The 15,815-nt window shown below is 43.3% G+C and overlaps 1 protein-coding gene across 1 annotated transcript in view; it reads left to right on the forward strand.

Moving 5' to 3' along the window:
• The first annotated feature begins 444 nt into the window (after nucleotides 1-444).
• Nucleotides 445-15,815, forward strand: part of SLC25A1 (solute carrier family 25 member 1) — a 43,259-nt gene continuing 27,888 nt past the window's right edge. The window contains exon 1 of the mRNA XM_088477836.1: nucleotides 445-639. Within this exon, the coding sequence (XP_088333962.1) occupies nucleotides 492-639 (148 nt within the window). The 5' untranslated portion in view covers nucleotides 445-491. The remainder of the gene's footprint in view (nucleotides 640-15,815) is intronic.

The raw sequence follows: 15,815 nt of genomic DNA on the forward strand, positions 1-15,815 counted from the left end.
TTAGTAAAAATAATGTTAATAAATAGAGCCCTTAGCCCTTCCTTCAGCAGCTCATCTAGTGGTTGTCACATTTTCTGTACTTTCCATTTCATGCAATTATATTTTTTATTAATATAACGAGTGGGTAACCCCACATTTGTAAACTAAACTCAGTGTATGCCACTATGGAGATGTAAGGAAAGCTTTGTGAGTCCCTATGCACATACTGGTGGGCTCATTGTGCTTTGTATATATACACTAAATATGTGATGTGTCTCTGTCTCCCTGCCCGTCCTTAACGTGATCCTTCTCCTCCTTCCTCCCCTCGGGTGGTGCTGGTTGTTTTGCTACGCAGGACGGGGCGCGGCCCTGGGCAGGGCAGACACGGCTACGCCTACCCCTCGCCGGATCCCGGACACAGTAGTAGCCGGATCCAGAGAACCCCAGTGCCGTGTCAAGCCCCGGAGCCCCGACTCTCACCATCCTTCCCCCGTAATACTTTTACATCAGCCATGTGCTCCAGGTCCGGCTCTCATGTGTCACCCTTCTCTGCCCTGCCGTGTTCCCAGCTCCTTGTCCCGAGTGGACTGAGGACCCTTGCAGCCGCTGCACCCGCCGGGGGTGGCAAGCTAACGCACCCGGGCAAAGCCATCCTTGCAGGTGAGTCCGGCAGTGTAATAGGTGTTGCTGTGACAAGGAATGCGTGTCCTTGTGCTAGTGGGACTGACGCGTGTCCCTGTAGGCGATAGTGAAGCTATTTTGTTCTAGCGTGTGTGTATGTGTCTGACAGCAACACATCTCCGTCCCTGGCAACTTTACCCTCGGATCAGCTGTGGCTATTTTTAGTGACCTGGGGTGTAGGGCTGTGAGCGCTCCGTGGGCACTGGGAGTGGGACCGACTCATCTGCAGTGTGGGCATTAGTCAGACAAGTTGCCGGTAGAGGGACGGACGGGCACAGTAGTAGGTGTATGACTACAGATGTGTGCACGGTGTTGCATGGCCGACACTCAGTGGCTGGAAGGAAGGAATGAATGGGGAGAGACTGCTCTGTGTTTTGCTTATCAGGCTAGGTGCTGTCATTGTATTACACAATATGACTGGCCATAAATGTAATTGCACGGATAGTGCAGCTCTCTGGAAGTATAGTAAACTGGATCAGATTAGCGAGACCTGACCTTGGTTAAGAGTTGGTAGAATCCATGAAACTTTCACTTATGACATTTGTTGGGCTTTGATGCATCCCCATGGGTGGGATGCATCAAAGCTGTATGCATGAAGATTTGAGCAAAGAACAGCTATAAGAGGTGTGGGGTCTTTTCCAGGTTTATGACCCAGGAGTCCTTCTGCGTGGTGGGACCCTGGGAGGGATCCTATTAGGCAACGCCATCCGTAACGTAACAGGAACAAGCTCTGAATAGCTTTGCTTTCTGGAGCTTGGAGCATACATTGATTGTGGTCAAACCTACCAAAATTTTCTGAAGTGTGACCTAATGTTTCAGCATAGTGCATCCCGCCCCATATATGTCTTTTTAGGTGGTTTTCCTGCATCCATCAAAGGTACTTATATACGCACGGTCAGATGAACGATTTTACCAAAGATTTGAACGGTTGAACGATTTTTGACTGCATTAAAATGAATGGAATCGTCCAAGTCTGACTGCAAACACATTAGATCATCACATCACATCGTTATCTGACCATCGGGAACGCGCATCGTTCAAATCGTTGATCTGACAGATATGTCAGATTTTCCTTCAGATATGATCGATTGAACGATTTTTTAAATCGTTATCGTTCAGATTTGAAGAAAAATCTGACCGTCTGTATGCACCATTACTTTTTCCTTTTTGATATTCTTCTTACATCATGTCATAAAAATAGATATTTTCAGAAATTCTGGTCAATATTACATTTCTATATCTTGTCAAATAAAAAAAAATATATAGCTAATAATAATAATAATACAATTCATTGCATTGATTATCTTGATTACCTTTTTTGATAAAATACACCTTGTTTATAAAGATCACGCAATTTATATGACTCCACCTATATATTTAAACGTGCTTCCATTGATTTAAAACTATATACACAGGTGAGGGTTTTTAACTGTTATGTGTATTTCCAAAATGAGAAAAGTTAATTGAAAAGCAAAGTTTTGGATGGCTATAAGGTGATTTCAAAGGCATATGTATCAAAGCTTGATGGGAGATAAAATCGTGAAATATATATCACAAACCAATCAGCTCAGAACTATAATTTCTTAAACACAGCCTGCAAAATGTAAGTTAAGGGGGGTATCCACTTAGCGATTTAACCAAGCGATTGCACGATAACGATGTCGTTATTGTGCAATCGCTTGCAAATCGCGCATGCATCGGGCATGTTTTGGTCAGAAGCGACCAGCGATGCACGTGCCCGCTGGTCGCTTCAGACATCGCCCGTACATGCTGGCCAACCTGACGATCTCGTCAGGTACAGCATGTGTGGGGATGAGGGATGTGCCTGGACTGAACGAGTGAACGTTCAGTCTAGGCACATCACTAGATATACAAATGAGAGTACGACTGCAATGTCGTAATCATGCTCTCGTTTGTATATCTATAAGTGGATACCTGCCTTTAGAAGCTGATTGGTTGGTGATATATATCTCACATCAAGCTTTTATACATATACCCCTAAATGTATAAAATGATCTGTAGTTTGCAATAGACAAGGATACAGCCAGGGCTGGTTCTAGACCAAGTGGAGCCCATGGTGACATTTTCCTATTCCTGTCCCCAGTCTTTCGACCTCAGTCAAATCCAGCTCGATCAATTGTCCCGCCGCAGTGATTTTGCCCCGGTCTGCAGCTCTTAGTCCCGCTTCCCGCCTGTCAGTGCGCTGGTGCCGCTCCCCTTTGGCAGTCACTGCCATCCTTAATGATGATAGGTGAGCAGTGCTCGTTAGGTCATGTAAGGTTTCAGCCTGTCAGGGTAGCATGCCTGCCAGAGTCCCACGGGAACTCACCATGGTCTCGACAGGGATGTTAAGCACCTGCATGTCCGTGGGGATACCCTTCTTCCCCAGCTGAAAGCCCTTAGATGTCCGTGGTCTCCTCCCGGCTGCACTGTTCCCTTTTTTTCTAGCGCATCCACAATTGCGGTAGGTTGGTGCCGGAGCAGAGGGGTTACCATGTCAGTGTGTCAGACAAGATGGACTGCCTACTCTGGGCAGTGCAGACAGTTGCATGTCGGGCGGCTGGCGAGGGGGATGCGAGACAGCAATCCTCGGGGTAAAACAGTGGGGGGTTAATGTAACAAGCAGTGAGAAACGAGGAGAAGTGGACCAGTAGAGAAGTTGCCCATAGCAACCAATCAGCTGCTACCTATTTTTTTCCCAAAACATTTTATTGGAAAACTGCATTAAATACTTACATATCAAAATATGAAGAATACACATGAATAACAATATTTTAGATAATTAAAAACAAAAATGTTTTCAAACTCTTCAATACAACCCTACCAATTATTTTATAGACTACTTGATAAATGCTACTTCAAAGCTGATTGGTTGCTAGGGACAACTTCTCCACCTCTCCATGCTTTTCTTATTGATACATAAACTGGGGCTCCGCAGGTTGCTGTACTCCTGACAGCCTGGTGCAGTGGCTGTTCCCTTCCAGGCGAAGGCCCTGTCAGCCTGCCCCTTGAGCCGTCCCTTGATACAGCACACAATGAGCAGTGTACAGCTTCCCTTACATAAAAGTGATGTATCGAAGCTTGGAGAGAAATAAAGTACTCGCCTATTGGTTGGTACTTTATCTCCCTCCAAGGTTTGATATGAATCCCCATAGAAACAAAAAAAACACAGTTATTGTAATCCTCCTTATGGGACAGGCTCCACTTGTTAGACACCTGACTGGTTATTCACATGTATGCTTCATGCTGGGTGTAACACCAGTATAGCTAATTACAGGTTGTATATGACAGACACCTTATGAGGTTCTAGTTATTTCTCTGATGAATCTTTCTTGTGCAATGCCGATCAGCCCCAGCTATCACTATGTGACAGGGCCAGATTAACAATCTAGTGGATGGAACTACAGCTCCAGGCCTCCACATAAAAGTAGGCCCTTTAGCATTATGATGACAAGCAACCTAGTCGGCCACATATCATAAGTATTACAATTTAATTTTTCTACTTTTACATATTTAGGTAGACATTGGGCCTGATAGTGTAGGAGTGTACCTGCCCACATGGCACTGGCCACACCCACACAGCACTGGTCACATCTCCTATGCTTCTCACAATATGCACCTTATTTATTTTCAGCCATGGGCCCATGTGGCCCTAAATATGCCCTACTGTGTGACGTCTATTATGTACAATCTATTCCTTTTTAAACAGTTGCAGTAATGAATACGTAAGCTAATTTACTTACCTCCTATGAGACACTGTGAATAATTGACTTGCTTTAAATTTATTGTGATAGCTGCAAACTGTAGTATCACAGTTTTTATTAGGATGCATATGTTTATGAACATATGCACATTAATTGAAACAAGACCTGTCCTGGGGTGTGATTTATAAAGTCAACATTCATCATGTGGACACTGCTGAAATGTAGACATGATAAAATGTCGACAAACCGACCCTGACGGCCCAGCCGACGCATGCTCCCGACGGCAGCGGCTTCCAGGTTCTGGCGGTCACATTTGGAGCAGTTTCTGCACAGACATCTGTCGGACATCTGTGAGTGTTTTCTCCTTAATCTCCACAGCCTAAACCTAACCTCCCTCTAGTGTCTAACCCTTCTGCCCCACAGCCTAACCCATTCTGAGGGGTCAATCCTATTAGCCCCGATCTCGCCGGTACGAGTCATCGCGGCAATGGCAGCACTTTAATGCAGCCTGGATTTGCTGAATTTTGCTTGCAGTCCCATAGGGCTCAGAGCAAAATTCTGCGAATTCGGGCTCGGAGCGGAGTGCGAGGTGCCGGTCCGTTGCCGGCGTTTTAACACCGTTGCAATGGCAACTTGCACCCTTAGCACATAATAGGATTGACCCCTAAGAATGTCACAATTTCACATTTTAACATTTCAGATGTTGACATGTTTCCTGTCGACATTGTGAATGTCTATTTAATGACTGCACCCCCATGTACTAACTAAAGCATAAAAAAATGCTAGCCTGCAGTACAAATGCAGTTTTATTCTTTCTACTTCTGTGCCATCCAGTTGATGATTTGAAGGGGAAGTGTATGATAAACATGACTGCGCAATGTGTGCACAAAATGTTGCCCCTAATTTGAGATGCTAAGCCAGGGTGTTTATTGCTAAGTGCCCAGGTAGCAAAGCAATGCTCCTCATTCTGCACCCAAATACTACATTATTTGTGTGTCTAGATATTGTAATGCATAGGGAGGTAGGGAGGAATTTACTGGGGTGCTATCTGTGTTTGCGTATCCTTTTAGCACCATCAGGGCTGGATTAAGGCTTGTAGGGGACCCTGGGCAACTAAGTTGTGGGGGCCCCCAACAATAAAATTGACAAAGACCCTCCTGCCACTACTATTCCCCTGCATAACAGTACTAATAATACAGAATATACATACTACAGTTAGTACTTTGAGGGGCAGTGGGGCCAGCGGGGAGGGTGGTCTCTGGGCAGCCAGGTGCCACCTTGCAGTGCCAGTTTGCTAGCTGGAGCCCCCCATCACAGTTGCTGACATTGCAATTGGGAGGGCAGGGCCTGCACACACACAGGAGAGGGCCAGGAACTGGGCACCGGAGCGTTACCTGTCAGGACCCTGGTGGTCGCGATTGCACGCCTCCATCTTCCTTCTGCTGGAGCTACTGTCACTGGCTGTTCACGTAGCAGCAGCAGCAGCAGCGGTCTAATTTGGGAGATCAGGGAGCAAGCCGAGCAAGCCAAGCACTGATCACATCTACCCTAGCTGAGGAAAAGACACTGGACTGGAAGGTAAGTAGGTGGGAGGGCTTTGCAATTAGAGAGACTGCAATGCTGCCAGGAGTCGGGCAGGCCAGGGAGGGTGCAGTGTGGGTCGGGTAGGAGCAATGTGTGGGGTCCCTGGGCAATGCTACTAGGAGCCGGCAGGCCAGGGAAGGTGCAGTGTGAGTCGGGTAGGAGCAATGTGTGCGGCCTTCTCTCAGCTAACAGAATTGTAGGAGACGCACAGTGCGTGCACAGAATGGTGGTATGCACGTGCATATATGCACAACATAGAGGCGCTTTTTTGCAAAAAAGTGCTATACTTCCACACTTTTCCTGTCTATCATTGGGGATGATTCTGAGAAGGAACAAAGCAAAAAAGCAAGTACTTGTGCAAAGGGGTGCAGATACATTGTTATACTTTTTTTTTTTTTTTTTTCATGCATGCTAAATACGGGCTGCTTTTGCATGTAGCCCACAAACGCTTGGCATCTTTATTTTGATACTGCAATTTAGATCTGAGTTTGGACACACCCCTCTCGAATCTAAAGGTGGGTACACACCTGGCAGATATATCTGCAGATGATGGTCATTCATACACACTGAACAACCATCATCTGTTTCTGGCCGGGGGGCGAGTCCCGCCCCCTCCCTGCGGCCTCTGCTGCATGTGTACGGGCAGTCGGCAGACCGCCTGTACACACTGCCCGATGGACAGATATATCTGCCATCGACTGTGCAGCACAGCCATCGCGATATGTCTGTGAATGACGTCGTTCAGACATATTGCTGGTACACACTGGCCTATAGGCACCAGATATATTGGCCGATCAATTGATCGGCCAGCATATCTGTCAGTGTGTACCCAGCTTATATCTCTCTGCACATTTTACATCTACCTCACCTGCAGTGCAGCATGTTTTACCAGTGTGCAGAGTTTTATATGCTTTTTTGTTTACTTTGCTCCAAAACTTAGAATCTGCCCCATTCTGTCTCCTGCTTGCTCTTTATAAACTTCATTGTGTCTACTTTTGAAGCATATACTTCTATAGTAAGAGGATATGGGAAAATATATTTCCAGCATTTTAGCTTTGTCACCAAAAATTACACATGGAAGTGTTACTATGCAGACGCTCCACATGCAATGCAGCATATGGTTTTATATGTATGCTTTGACCTTGTGGTGTACAACTATATATCATAGAGAACAGCTTGCCTGGCACTGCGTAAACAACATACATATATCTTGAATTATGTGAAGGCCTAACCTTCATTATAAAACTAACATTTCACAACTCTATGCTCTCTTGTGCTGATTAGTTACTTACTGCCAGTCCATTTGGTGACATGAGCTGTACTTTCACCTTTGTCCTCCAGCTCCAAAAAGGCAGCAAAACAAGAACATCTAGTGTGACAGCAGGGCACACAGCAATTTACAGCAAAAGGAACACAATTGTTCATTTATGAGGGACAAGTAAACAACTCAAAGGGCTAGGCAGATTTTATTTATCAACATTTATTTATATAGAGCACACATGTCGCAGAGCGCTTTACATACAATATTTCAGTTCTTTCACATCAATCCCTACCACATGGACTCTTACGCACACACATACACTAGGGTTCATTTTTTTTGTGTTAGAACCAATTAACTTAACAGTATGTTTTGGGATTGTGGGAGGAAATCCATGCAAACATTTAAAGATCATGCAAACGGCACACAGATGTGGTCTTGGAGGTATTTGAACCCAAGACCCTAGTGCTGTAAGGCAGCAAGCTAAGCATCGTGATTTAACAAGAAATTTAAAGCAGCACGAATAACTACAAATAATATTCGTGCTGCTTTAAATTTTGAGGTAAACTCAACTGAGAAGTGGTGGTTTACAAAAGACAATCATAGGGCTTAATGGTTGGGCAACTAGCCATTACAGGTTGAGTCTCCCATATACAAAATGCTCGGGACCAGGGGTATTTTGGATATCGGATTATTCCGTATTTTGTAATATTTGCATACTATAATTAAATATCTTGGGTATAGGACCCACAACTAAACACAGAATGCATTTATGTTCTATATACACCTTATACACACAGCCTGCAGCTCATTTTATACAATATTTTTAATTTTGAGCATCAAAAAAAGTTTGTGTACATACATGAAATTCATTTATGTTTCATATACACCTTATACACACAGCCTGAAGGTTATTGTATACTGTATTTTAATGAATTTGTGCTTTAAAACAAGTTTGTGTATATTGAACCATCAGAAAGCAAAGGTTTCACATTCTCAGTCATACTAAAAATATTCCGCAATGCGGAATATTCCGTATTTCGGAATATTTGGATATGGGAGACTCAACCTGTATTTCATTACGTTGGTGAAAATCTGGACAAAAAGTGTAGCATGACATTACGCTGCTACCAGACTTTTTTTTTTTTTTTTTAATTTAAGTTTATGTCCAGTGAAAAAAGCACAGATATAGGGGGGAATTCAATAAGTTGCGAAAAACAGCTTATTGTGCGACTAAATTCTTATCACGCTATCTTATTAGCCGCGGTTTTCGCATAAAGTCGTGAAAAGTTTCACCACTTCCAGAGCAGGTGAAGAGTTGAGCAAAATCAATAAGGTAAAAATGTCTAGACTTGGTTCAGAACCACTGGGACACTGCCCTTAATGACTTATTAGGCAAAAAAAAAATTTTTAATTGGCATAATTTGGCCAATAATGACATGTCATTTTTGGATTGACAAAGTGCAGGAAAATGAGTTGATTGATGTGGGGCAGGTATATGGGGGTGCTATATGAATGGGACTGGTGTTTCTAAGATTGCAGGTGGGTGTTGTAGACGTATTTTGAAGGTATTGTAAAAGTGGTTTTAAATGATTTATATATATATACATATATATTATTGACTGTTTTAGAAATATGCATAAAACAGCCATTTGTCACAATTTAAGAACCTCAAATACTTTTATTAGGGCCACTAATACACTTCTATATTGTTATGCTATATCGCTATTTTTGGGGTACAGGCAGACTTCCCCATCTTCACCTACACGTGTTGCAGGTAAAACCAGGAAGAATGCCACATAACGACCTTTGGAATTGGATTGTGCAAAAAACTGGTGCACGCATAGATGCGAAAAGCAAAATTTCCACGTTAATGGTGCGAAAACTTAGCACGTGAAAAGTTATCGCATTATCAAGACTAATTGAATTCCCCCCATAATCTATACATAGTATAAAATAAAGTGTTTTTTAGGTATGAAATATTAATATATGACAAAAGGGAGACGATTTTAGTGCAGCTGTCAATGAAAACCCGGTCCCTGGTAGGTGTCTGTCTGTTTGTTCGGGCTAATCTCGATAACCACTGGACGGATTTTGATGCGGTTTTCACTATTCTATAAAGCATCTGTCGAGGAAGGTTTAGGTGTATGAAACATTAATGTATGACAAAAGGGAGCCGAGCAGTGACGATTTTAGTGAAGCAAGTCAATGAAGAAAACAAATGTCCGAGAGCTTTCTTGGCTTACGCTGCCGAAATCGTTAAAAGATATATTATAACGATGGACTTTATTTTGTACCATGTAGAGAGTATTTTCCAGTTTCTCCAGAAAATGTGATGTTAGCCCTGTTTACTGATACAAAATTTCATTTTTTTTCCTTTTTCACCGTTCCTATCAAATTTATGTGAATGAATCCAATTCCCAGTAAAAGTAAGAGTCTGCTTTGGCATCACAATAAATAAAGCACAGAGACAGACACTTATTGTGGCTGAAGTTGACCTAAGTGGAGACTGTTTTGCTCATTGACAACTGTGCGTGGCCTTTTCGTGTTGACTTCAGGAGGAAAAACGACTAATGTCTTCTACAAGGCAATCTTTTAGAAGACTTTCGCCGTCAAATTAAAATTGCTCCCATGCGAAGCCGGGGCGGGTCTTCTAGCGTTACATACAGTATATACACCCACAACATTAAAACCACCTGCCTAATATTGTGTAGGCCCTCTTGTGCCGCCAAAACAGCTCAGACTCGTCGAGGCATGCAAAAGACCTCTGAAGGTGTCCTAGGGTATCTGGCACCAAGGCGTCAGCAGCAGATCCTTTAAGCCTCAATGGCTCAGAGTTGTTTTTCCAGCACACTCCACAGGTGCTCGAATTTTATCAAATTGAGATCTGGGTTAATTTGTAGGCCAAGTCAACACCTCAAACTCTTTGTCATGTTCTAGCACAGTGAATTATCCTGCTGAATCAGGCCACTGCCATAATGGAGTACCATTGCCTTGAATGAATGGGCGTACTTGGTCTGCAACAAGGTTTATGCGGGTGAACGTGTCAAAGTAACATCCACATGAATGCCAGGACTTAAGGTTTCCCAGCAGAACATTGCCAAGAGCATCACACTGCTTCCACCGGTTTGCCTTCTTCTCATAGTGCATCCTGGTGCCATCTCTTCCACCAGGTAAATGACTCGCACGCACCCGGCCGTCCACATGATGTGAAAGACAACGTGATTCATCAGACAGACCAGGCCACATACTTCCATTGGACCGTGATCCAGTTCTGTCGCTCATGTGCCATTGTAGGACAGGGGTGAGCATGGACACGCTGACTGATCTGCCGCTACACAGCCGCATACGTAGTAAGCTACGATGCACTTTATGTTCTGACACCTTTCTATCATAGCATTAACTTTTTCAGCAATTTGTGCTACAGTAACTCTTCTGTGGAATAGGACCAGACGAGCAAGTCTTCGCTCCCTGCGCACATCAATGAGCCTTGTGTGTCCAAGGCCCGGTTGGTTCACCGGTTGTCCTTCCTTGGACCCCTTTTGGTAGGTGCTAACCACTGCAAACTGGGAACACACCATAAGACCTGCCATTTTTTAAATGTTCTGACCCAGTCGTCTAGCCATCAAAATTTGGCCCTTGTCAAAGTCGATCAGATCCTTACACTTTCCCGTTTTTCCTATTTTCAACACATCAACTTCAAGATCTGACTGTTCACTTGCTGCCTAATATACCCACCCCTTGACAGGTGCCATTATAACAAGATAATCAATGTTATGCACTTCACCTGCCAGTAGTTTTAATGTAAAGGCCCCCATACATCAGAAATCTGAAAACCACAATTGAACAATTTGAAGATTTATTGCCCGATCTTTGGATTTCCCAATCGAGCAATCTGCGCCCATACATTACAGATCTTTTTCAGTGATTTGCAGATCGATTGCAGCAAACACAGATCTGGCAATCTTGAAAGGCCCATCATTTTGCTAGAAATGGTCTACAAATCTGCTGATCATGTCCATACACTAGCAATCTACAGCCCCAATCGATCTGTGAAATCCAACATGTTGGACAATCTGATTAAACAATTCCAATCACTTTTTGGTTGCAATCTGCGATCTGTGAAGCCCATACATTGCAGATTTTTATACACAATCGATTGCAAATTACACGATTGCTGCAATCCATCTCTGATGTATGGGGCCCTTTATGGATGATGGTTTTAGGGGCTCATGTTGTTGGATGCATTTTGCTTCTCTTTTTCTCACAACTTGCACAGAGCCGCATTTTGTGCTTGAGACCCTCTGTGCTAAGGGGTAAGAACTGGCATTGGAGCGGGCATGTAAGCACAATCTTTACTGTAAGGGCAAGTTAACACAAAATCCGAACCCTACTGAACACAAGAAAGACTTCTATGCGCCTGTCCGCAGGTGATTCGCTCGCGGTTGCTCGCCCCTTGGTGCAGTTTGTGAACTGATGATGATGGCGACTGGCTGAATCTCTCCCATTTATATGAATACAGTAATAATGTTGCTGCTGCATCCTATTAACATTATTACAGTGATATTACCAGTCCTCAATAATAGAGCATATTTCCTTTTGATGTATGTACTGATGTGAACTGAATAAAAACGATCATTCTGTCTTTGCATCTTGCTCTAATTTCCTTTGACTTGGTGAGTGCAACTTTATGATTAACAACACTGGGCCTGATTCAGACTCGCTCGCAAGCGGGTCGATGTTCCCCAAGTGCGCATGTGCGGAGGCGGATCCGTCGTGCGCATGCGCGAGACCCGTATAGCGACAGCCAAGCCATCGCTATGGGTCTCGCACCAAAGGGGTCGATGGTGGTCGATGGTGATTGACAGCATGCCCCCTTTGGTGGGCATACCGGGGGCGTGGCTGCCCAGATGGAGGCGTTCCCATGGGAACGCCTGCCGTTTGGGGCCAGCCCCACTGACATCACTAGTGATGTCAGTTGGAGTGCTTTTGGCTCTGATAGAGCCAAAAGCACTCCAGGGCTTGCGGCAGCTAGACCCTACCGCAAGGATCTCGTCGCAAGCCCGACCATCGCGACCATCATTTTGGCTGCTCGCTATAGCTGTGGGTGGTCACCCACAGCTATGCGAGAGGCCAGGAGGCCGCTCCAAAAAGGAGGAGGGCCGGCTCTGATTCAGAGCGAGCGCTCTGTCAGAGAGTCCGGCTCTGAATCAGGGCCACTGTCTGGCAATGTACTACATAGTGTACGAGTTGTGTATGGTATTTGCTGCATTTACTACCACCACTGCTCTGTCACACCTTTTGGAGTAAACCTGTTACATATATTACAGTCTGCTACTGGAGTAAAGGAGGCACTACCCTTTCTGACTGGGCGCATGTGGATACAGCCAGCTCACTTTACCAACCATCCTTTTTCTGTGCACATTTTGAACTTGAGATTTAGATGCAAATACTGTCAGACTCTACGTGGGCCCCATAATGTAGACCAATCACATTCATATTAATATGTGAGAGATATAGATTTGCTGTAGTGTACTATAAACATGCAGATACAGTAGCATAAAGGATTACTCTTCAAAATAGCTATTTATTGATTCTTTCATCTAAGTTTCATCAAGTTCATCTAAGCACACTCAATTTTGTTATACGAAGTAGGTTAAATCTTGACCTATTGCATCATATCAACTTTGATTTAATGTGGTTGATGGTTTCATTACCTTAAATAAAAATATTAATAAAATCAAACATTCCAAAACCTATACCTGGCCACAAAAATCATAGCTTGATATTGCAGCATGTGTCGGCTCCAAGCAACCTCAGTGTCTGGATTATGGTTGCTGTGTATGTGATTACCTTCCAACCTCACTAACAGGCTCCAATGAGACCAGAAGTACATCAGTTGCTTACCCCAAGGGGTCAAACTGTCTTGTCTAGTTTGTTCACCCCTGTATTGGGCCACACTGTTCCCAGATCTTGTTGCTCAGCCTGCTTGGTAGGAATGCCCCCTGCTTGTTTCTAAAGTGGTCAAACTGCTGTAAGGGGAGCATGCCTGGTTAGTTTCTTTCCGTATTGGTTCTTTTTCAGGTTTCTCACCATCTCTCTTGTCTCATCATACCCCATGTTTTACGCTTCCAATACACTATACAGCATTTATGTTACATAAGTGCAAACCAGACACTCTTAGAAGTACATGGCTTCAATATACCCTTCTCTCATCCGCTCCTAAGACAGCAGAGGCATTAAGTCATGACATTGGGCCTAAAGCTTGAGAACATTCAGGATTACACTTGCATGTATATCTTACTGCAGCACCCACCGATTGGCATACAGAAAGGAATTTGAATAGTCTCTATTATGAACAGTTCTTTTTTAGAAGGTAATTTGTATTATGTTTAGTGGTACTTTAATGTAAACTACTGCCATGCAGTACAGCAGTAGATGTTGAGACTTCATTTTTACGTCAACCTCGTGTAGGGGTCTATGTACTAAGGTGTCTATTTACTAAGCCGTGGAGTGAGGAAAAATTACCAAACAATCGGCCTACTAACTCATTTTTCAAACACAGCCTGTGAAGTGACAGAAGCTGATTCATTGATACTTTATCTCTATCCACATTATTACTCTTCAAGGCTTAGTACATCTCCCTCGTAATCCTTTTCCTTTACAAATGACATTTCTCTGATGTGCAAAGATGCAATCCTATATTACATCTCACCGTCACTAACAAAGGGCTCCATTTACAAACGAGTTTCAGCTGTTGAAACTCTTTGCACATGATAAACAACACTTCATCCTATTTATTAATGCACGTTTAGGGTTTGGGCATAATAGCGCTATTTGTTAGCGTTTTATCATGAAAACAAATGGCAACCTTTATTCACTAACGAACGGTAATGATAACTTACCATGGAGTGTACAGCACCTGGCACCTGACCCCTCTCTCCATACCGCAGAGAATGAAAAAGATAATGAGCAATATGCTACAGACTTGTTTGTAAATGGAGCCCAAAGTGTTAAATGACTTGAGTTACTATTTTCAGACAGCTATGAATATAGATATTTTTAATGATATAATTATTTATGTAACACTTAAATTGATTAGCTGCCTCATTGTTTATTAAAACAAGGCTCATCTGTTTTTTACCAATTTGGAGTGATGACCTTTAGATACATTCTCCGTGTTTTGCTGGTAGTGGGTGACAGGAAAGAGCCCTGTAATGTCACATGACTGGTTATTGCTTTTACGTTTGACACATTCTTGTCCTGAAGGGTATGCATACCATTGCTTACATTACATTGGGTCCAAAATAATATCAGCCTGTGACATTGGTTTTATTTAGCTACCAAATGACACAATATATGAACACAAAGCATAGCAGGGAGTCCAGCGTAACCAGGCACACTGCTGCCTCGTACCTTTTCTCCATAATTAACACTCGGAGCAGTATTTTGTTTTTTTATCATTATATATTGTCTAATAGTTTCAGTAACATATAGTAAGTTTTATACTCACTGGTTTTCAGTTCACCAATCCGCTTTTTTTTTACATATAAATCTCCAAATGGATAGTTTTCAAAAATCTATACAATGGTCTTTCAACTAATGGGGCCCATACATCTGCCACAATTACCCGTTCTGCTAACGGTGGGTTCGGGGAATCAGGGATATTTAACATGTTAAAAAAATCTCGATTCCCTGATCTGAAAATGATCAGAAACGGTGAATCAGAGATTTTTTCCGAATCGCTGATCATTAAAGGACGCGGATCAGGTTGGATCTGCAGAGCTGGAAATCGGGGCCGTAAATGTATGGGACCCAAAATACCATTTAAAAAGCGATTGGCAATTTATAGATGTGTCCACATACATCTTCCGTGCGTATTAAACAGCCCTTCCGTTCGCACCATTCCGTGGCATGACTGTAGCGCTGAGCGTCTTTTCATGCGCCTTTTCACCTTCAAATACTTCTTATTCGCAAAGTGGCATGAGCAGGCCGCACAAGTAGCTTCTGCTGATAAAAATAAGTGGCATGCCTATATTCTGTATGCGACTGTGGGTGTATCTGCAGTGTCACAGCCGCTGACACTGTAACGTAGCAGATACATCCGCAGTCGCATACAGAATATGGACATGCCGCATATAATTTTAGTTGGCAGACACTGCTCGTGCGTCACTTTGCGAATAAGACGCATTTTGAAGGTAAAAAGTCGCATGAAAAGATGCTTGGCGCTACCAAGTCTTGTAGTGCACGGAGGTAAGATGTATGTGGACACATCTGTAAGTGGTGTTATGAAGTCAGAGAGTATGAAAGACTAGAGTGGACAGCACATTTTACTTGGAAAGAAATTAAATGATATAGCATGCAGAGAGTATTAAGCAGGTTTTAAAAAAGCTAGTGACTTCATCTCAAGGAACTGGTGATAGCAGCTTGCTTAAGAATCATGTATTGCTTCCAGTGTAGATACTACAATTGATAGAGATCTGTCTTGCAGCCCTACATGGGAAGGACATTAGTAACAACTTGGACCAAATGTCATAGGTGCATAGAAACCCAGGCATCACATCACTCACACACAACTGCGCACTGGATATAGAGATGGACACTAAAGG

Source organism: Taudactylus pleione, unplaced genomic scaffold, assembly GCF_031769625.1.
Source record: "Taudactylus pleione unplaced genomic scaffold, aTauple2 ptg000205l, whole genome shotgun sequence".
Classification (NCBI taxonomy): Eukaryota; Metazoa; Chordata; class Amphibia; order Anura; family Myobatrachidae; genus Taudactylus; species Taudactylus pleione.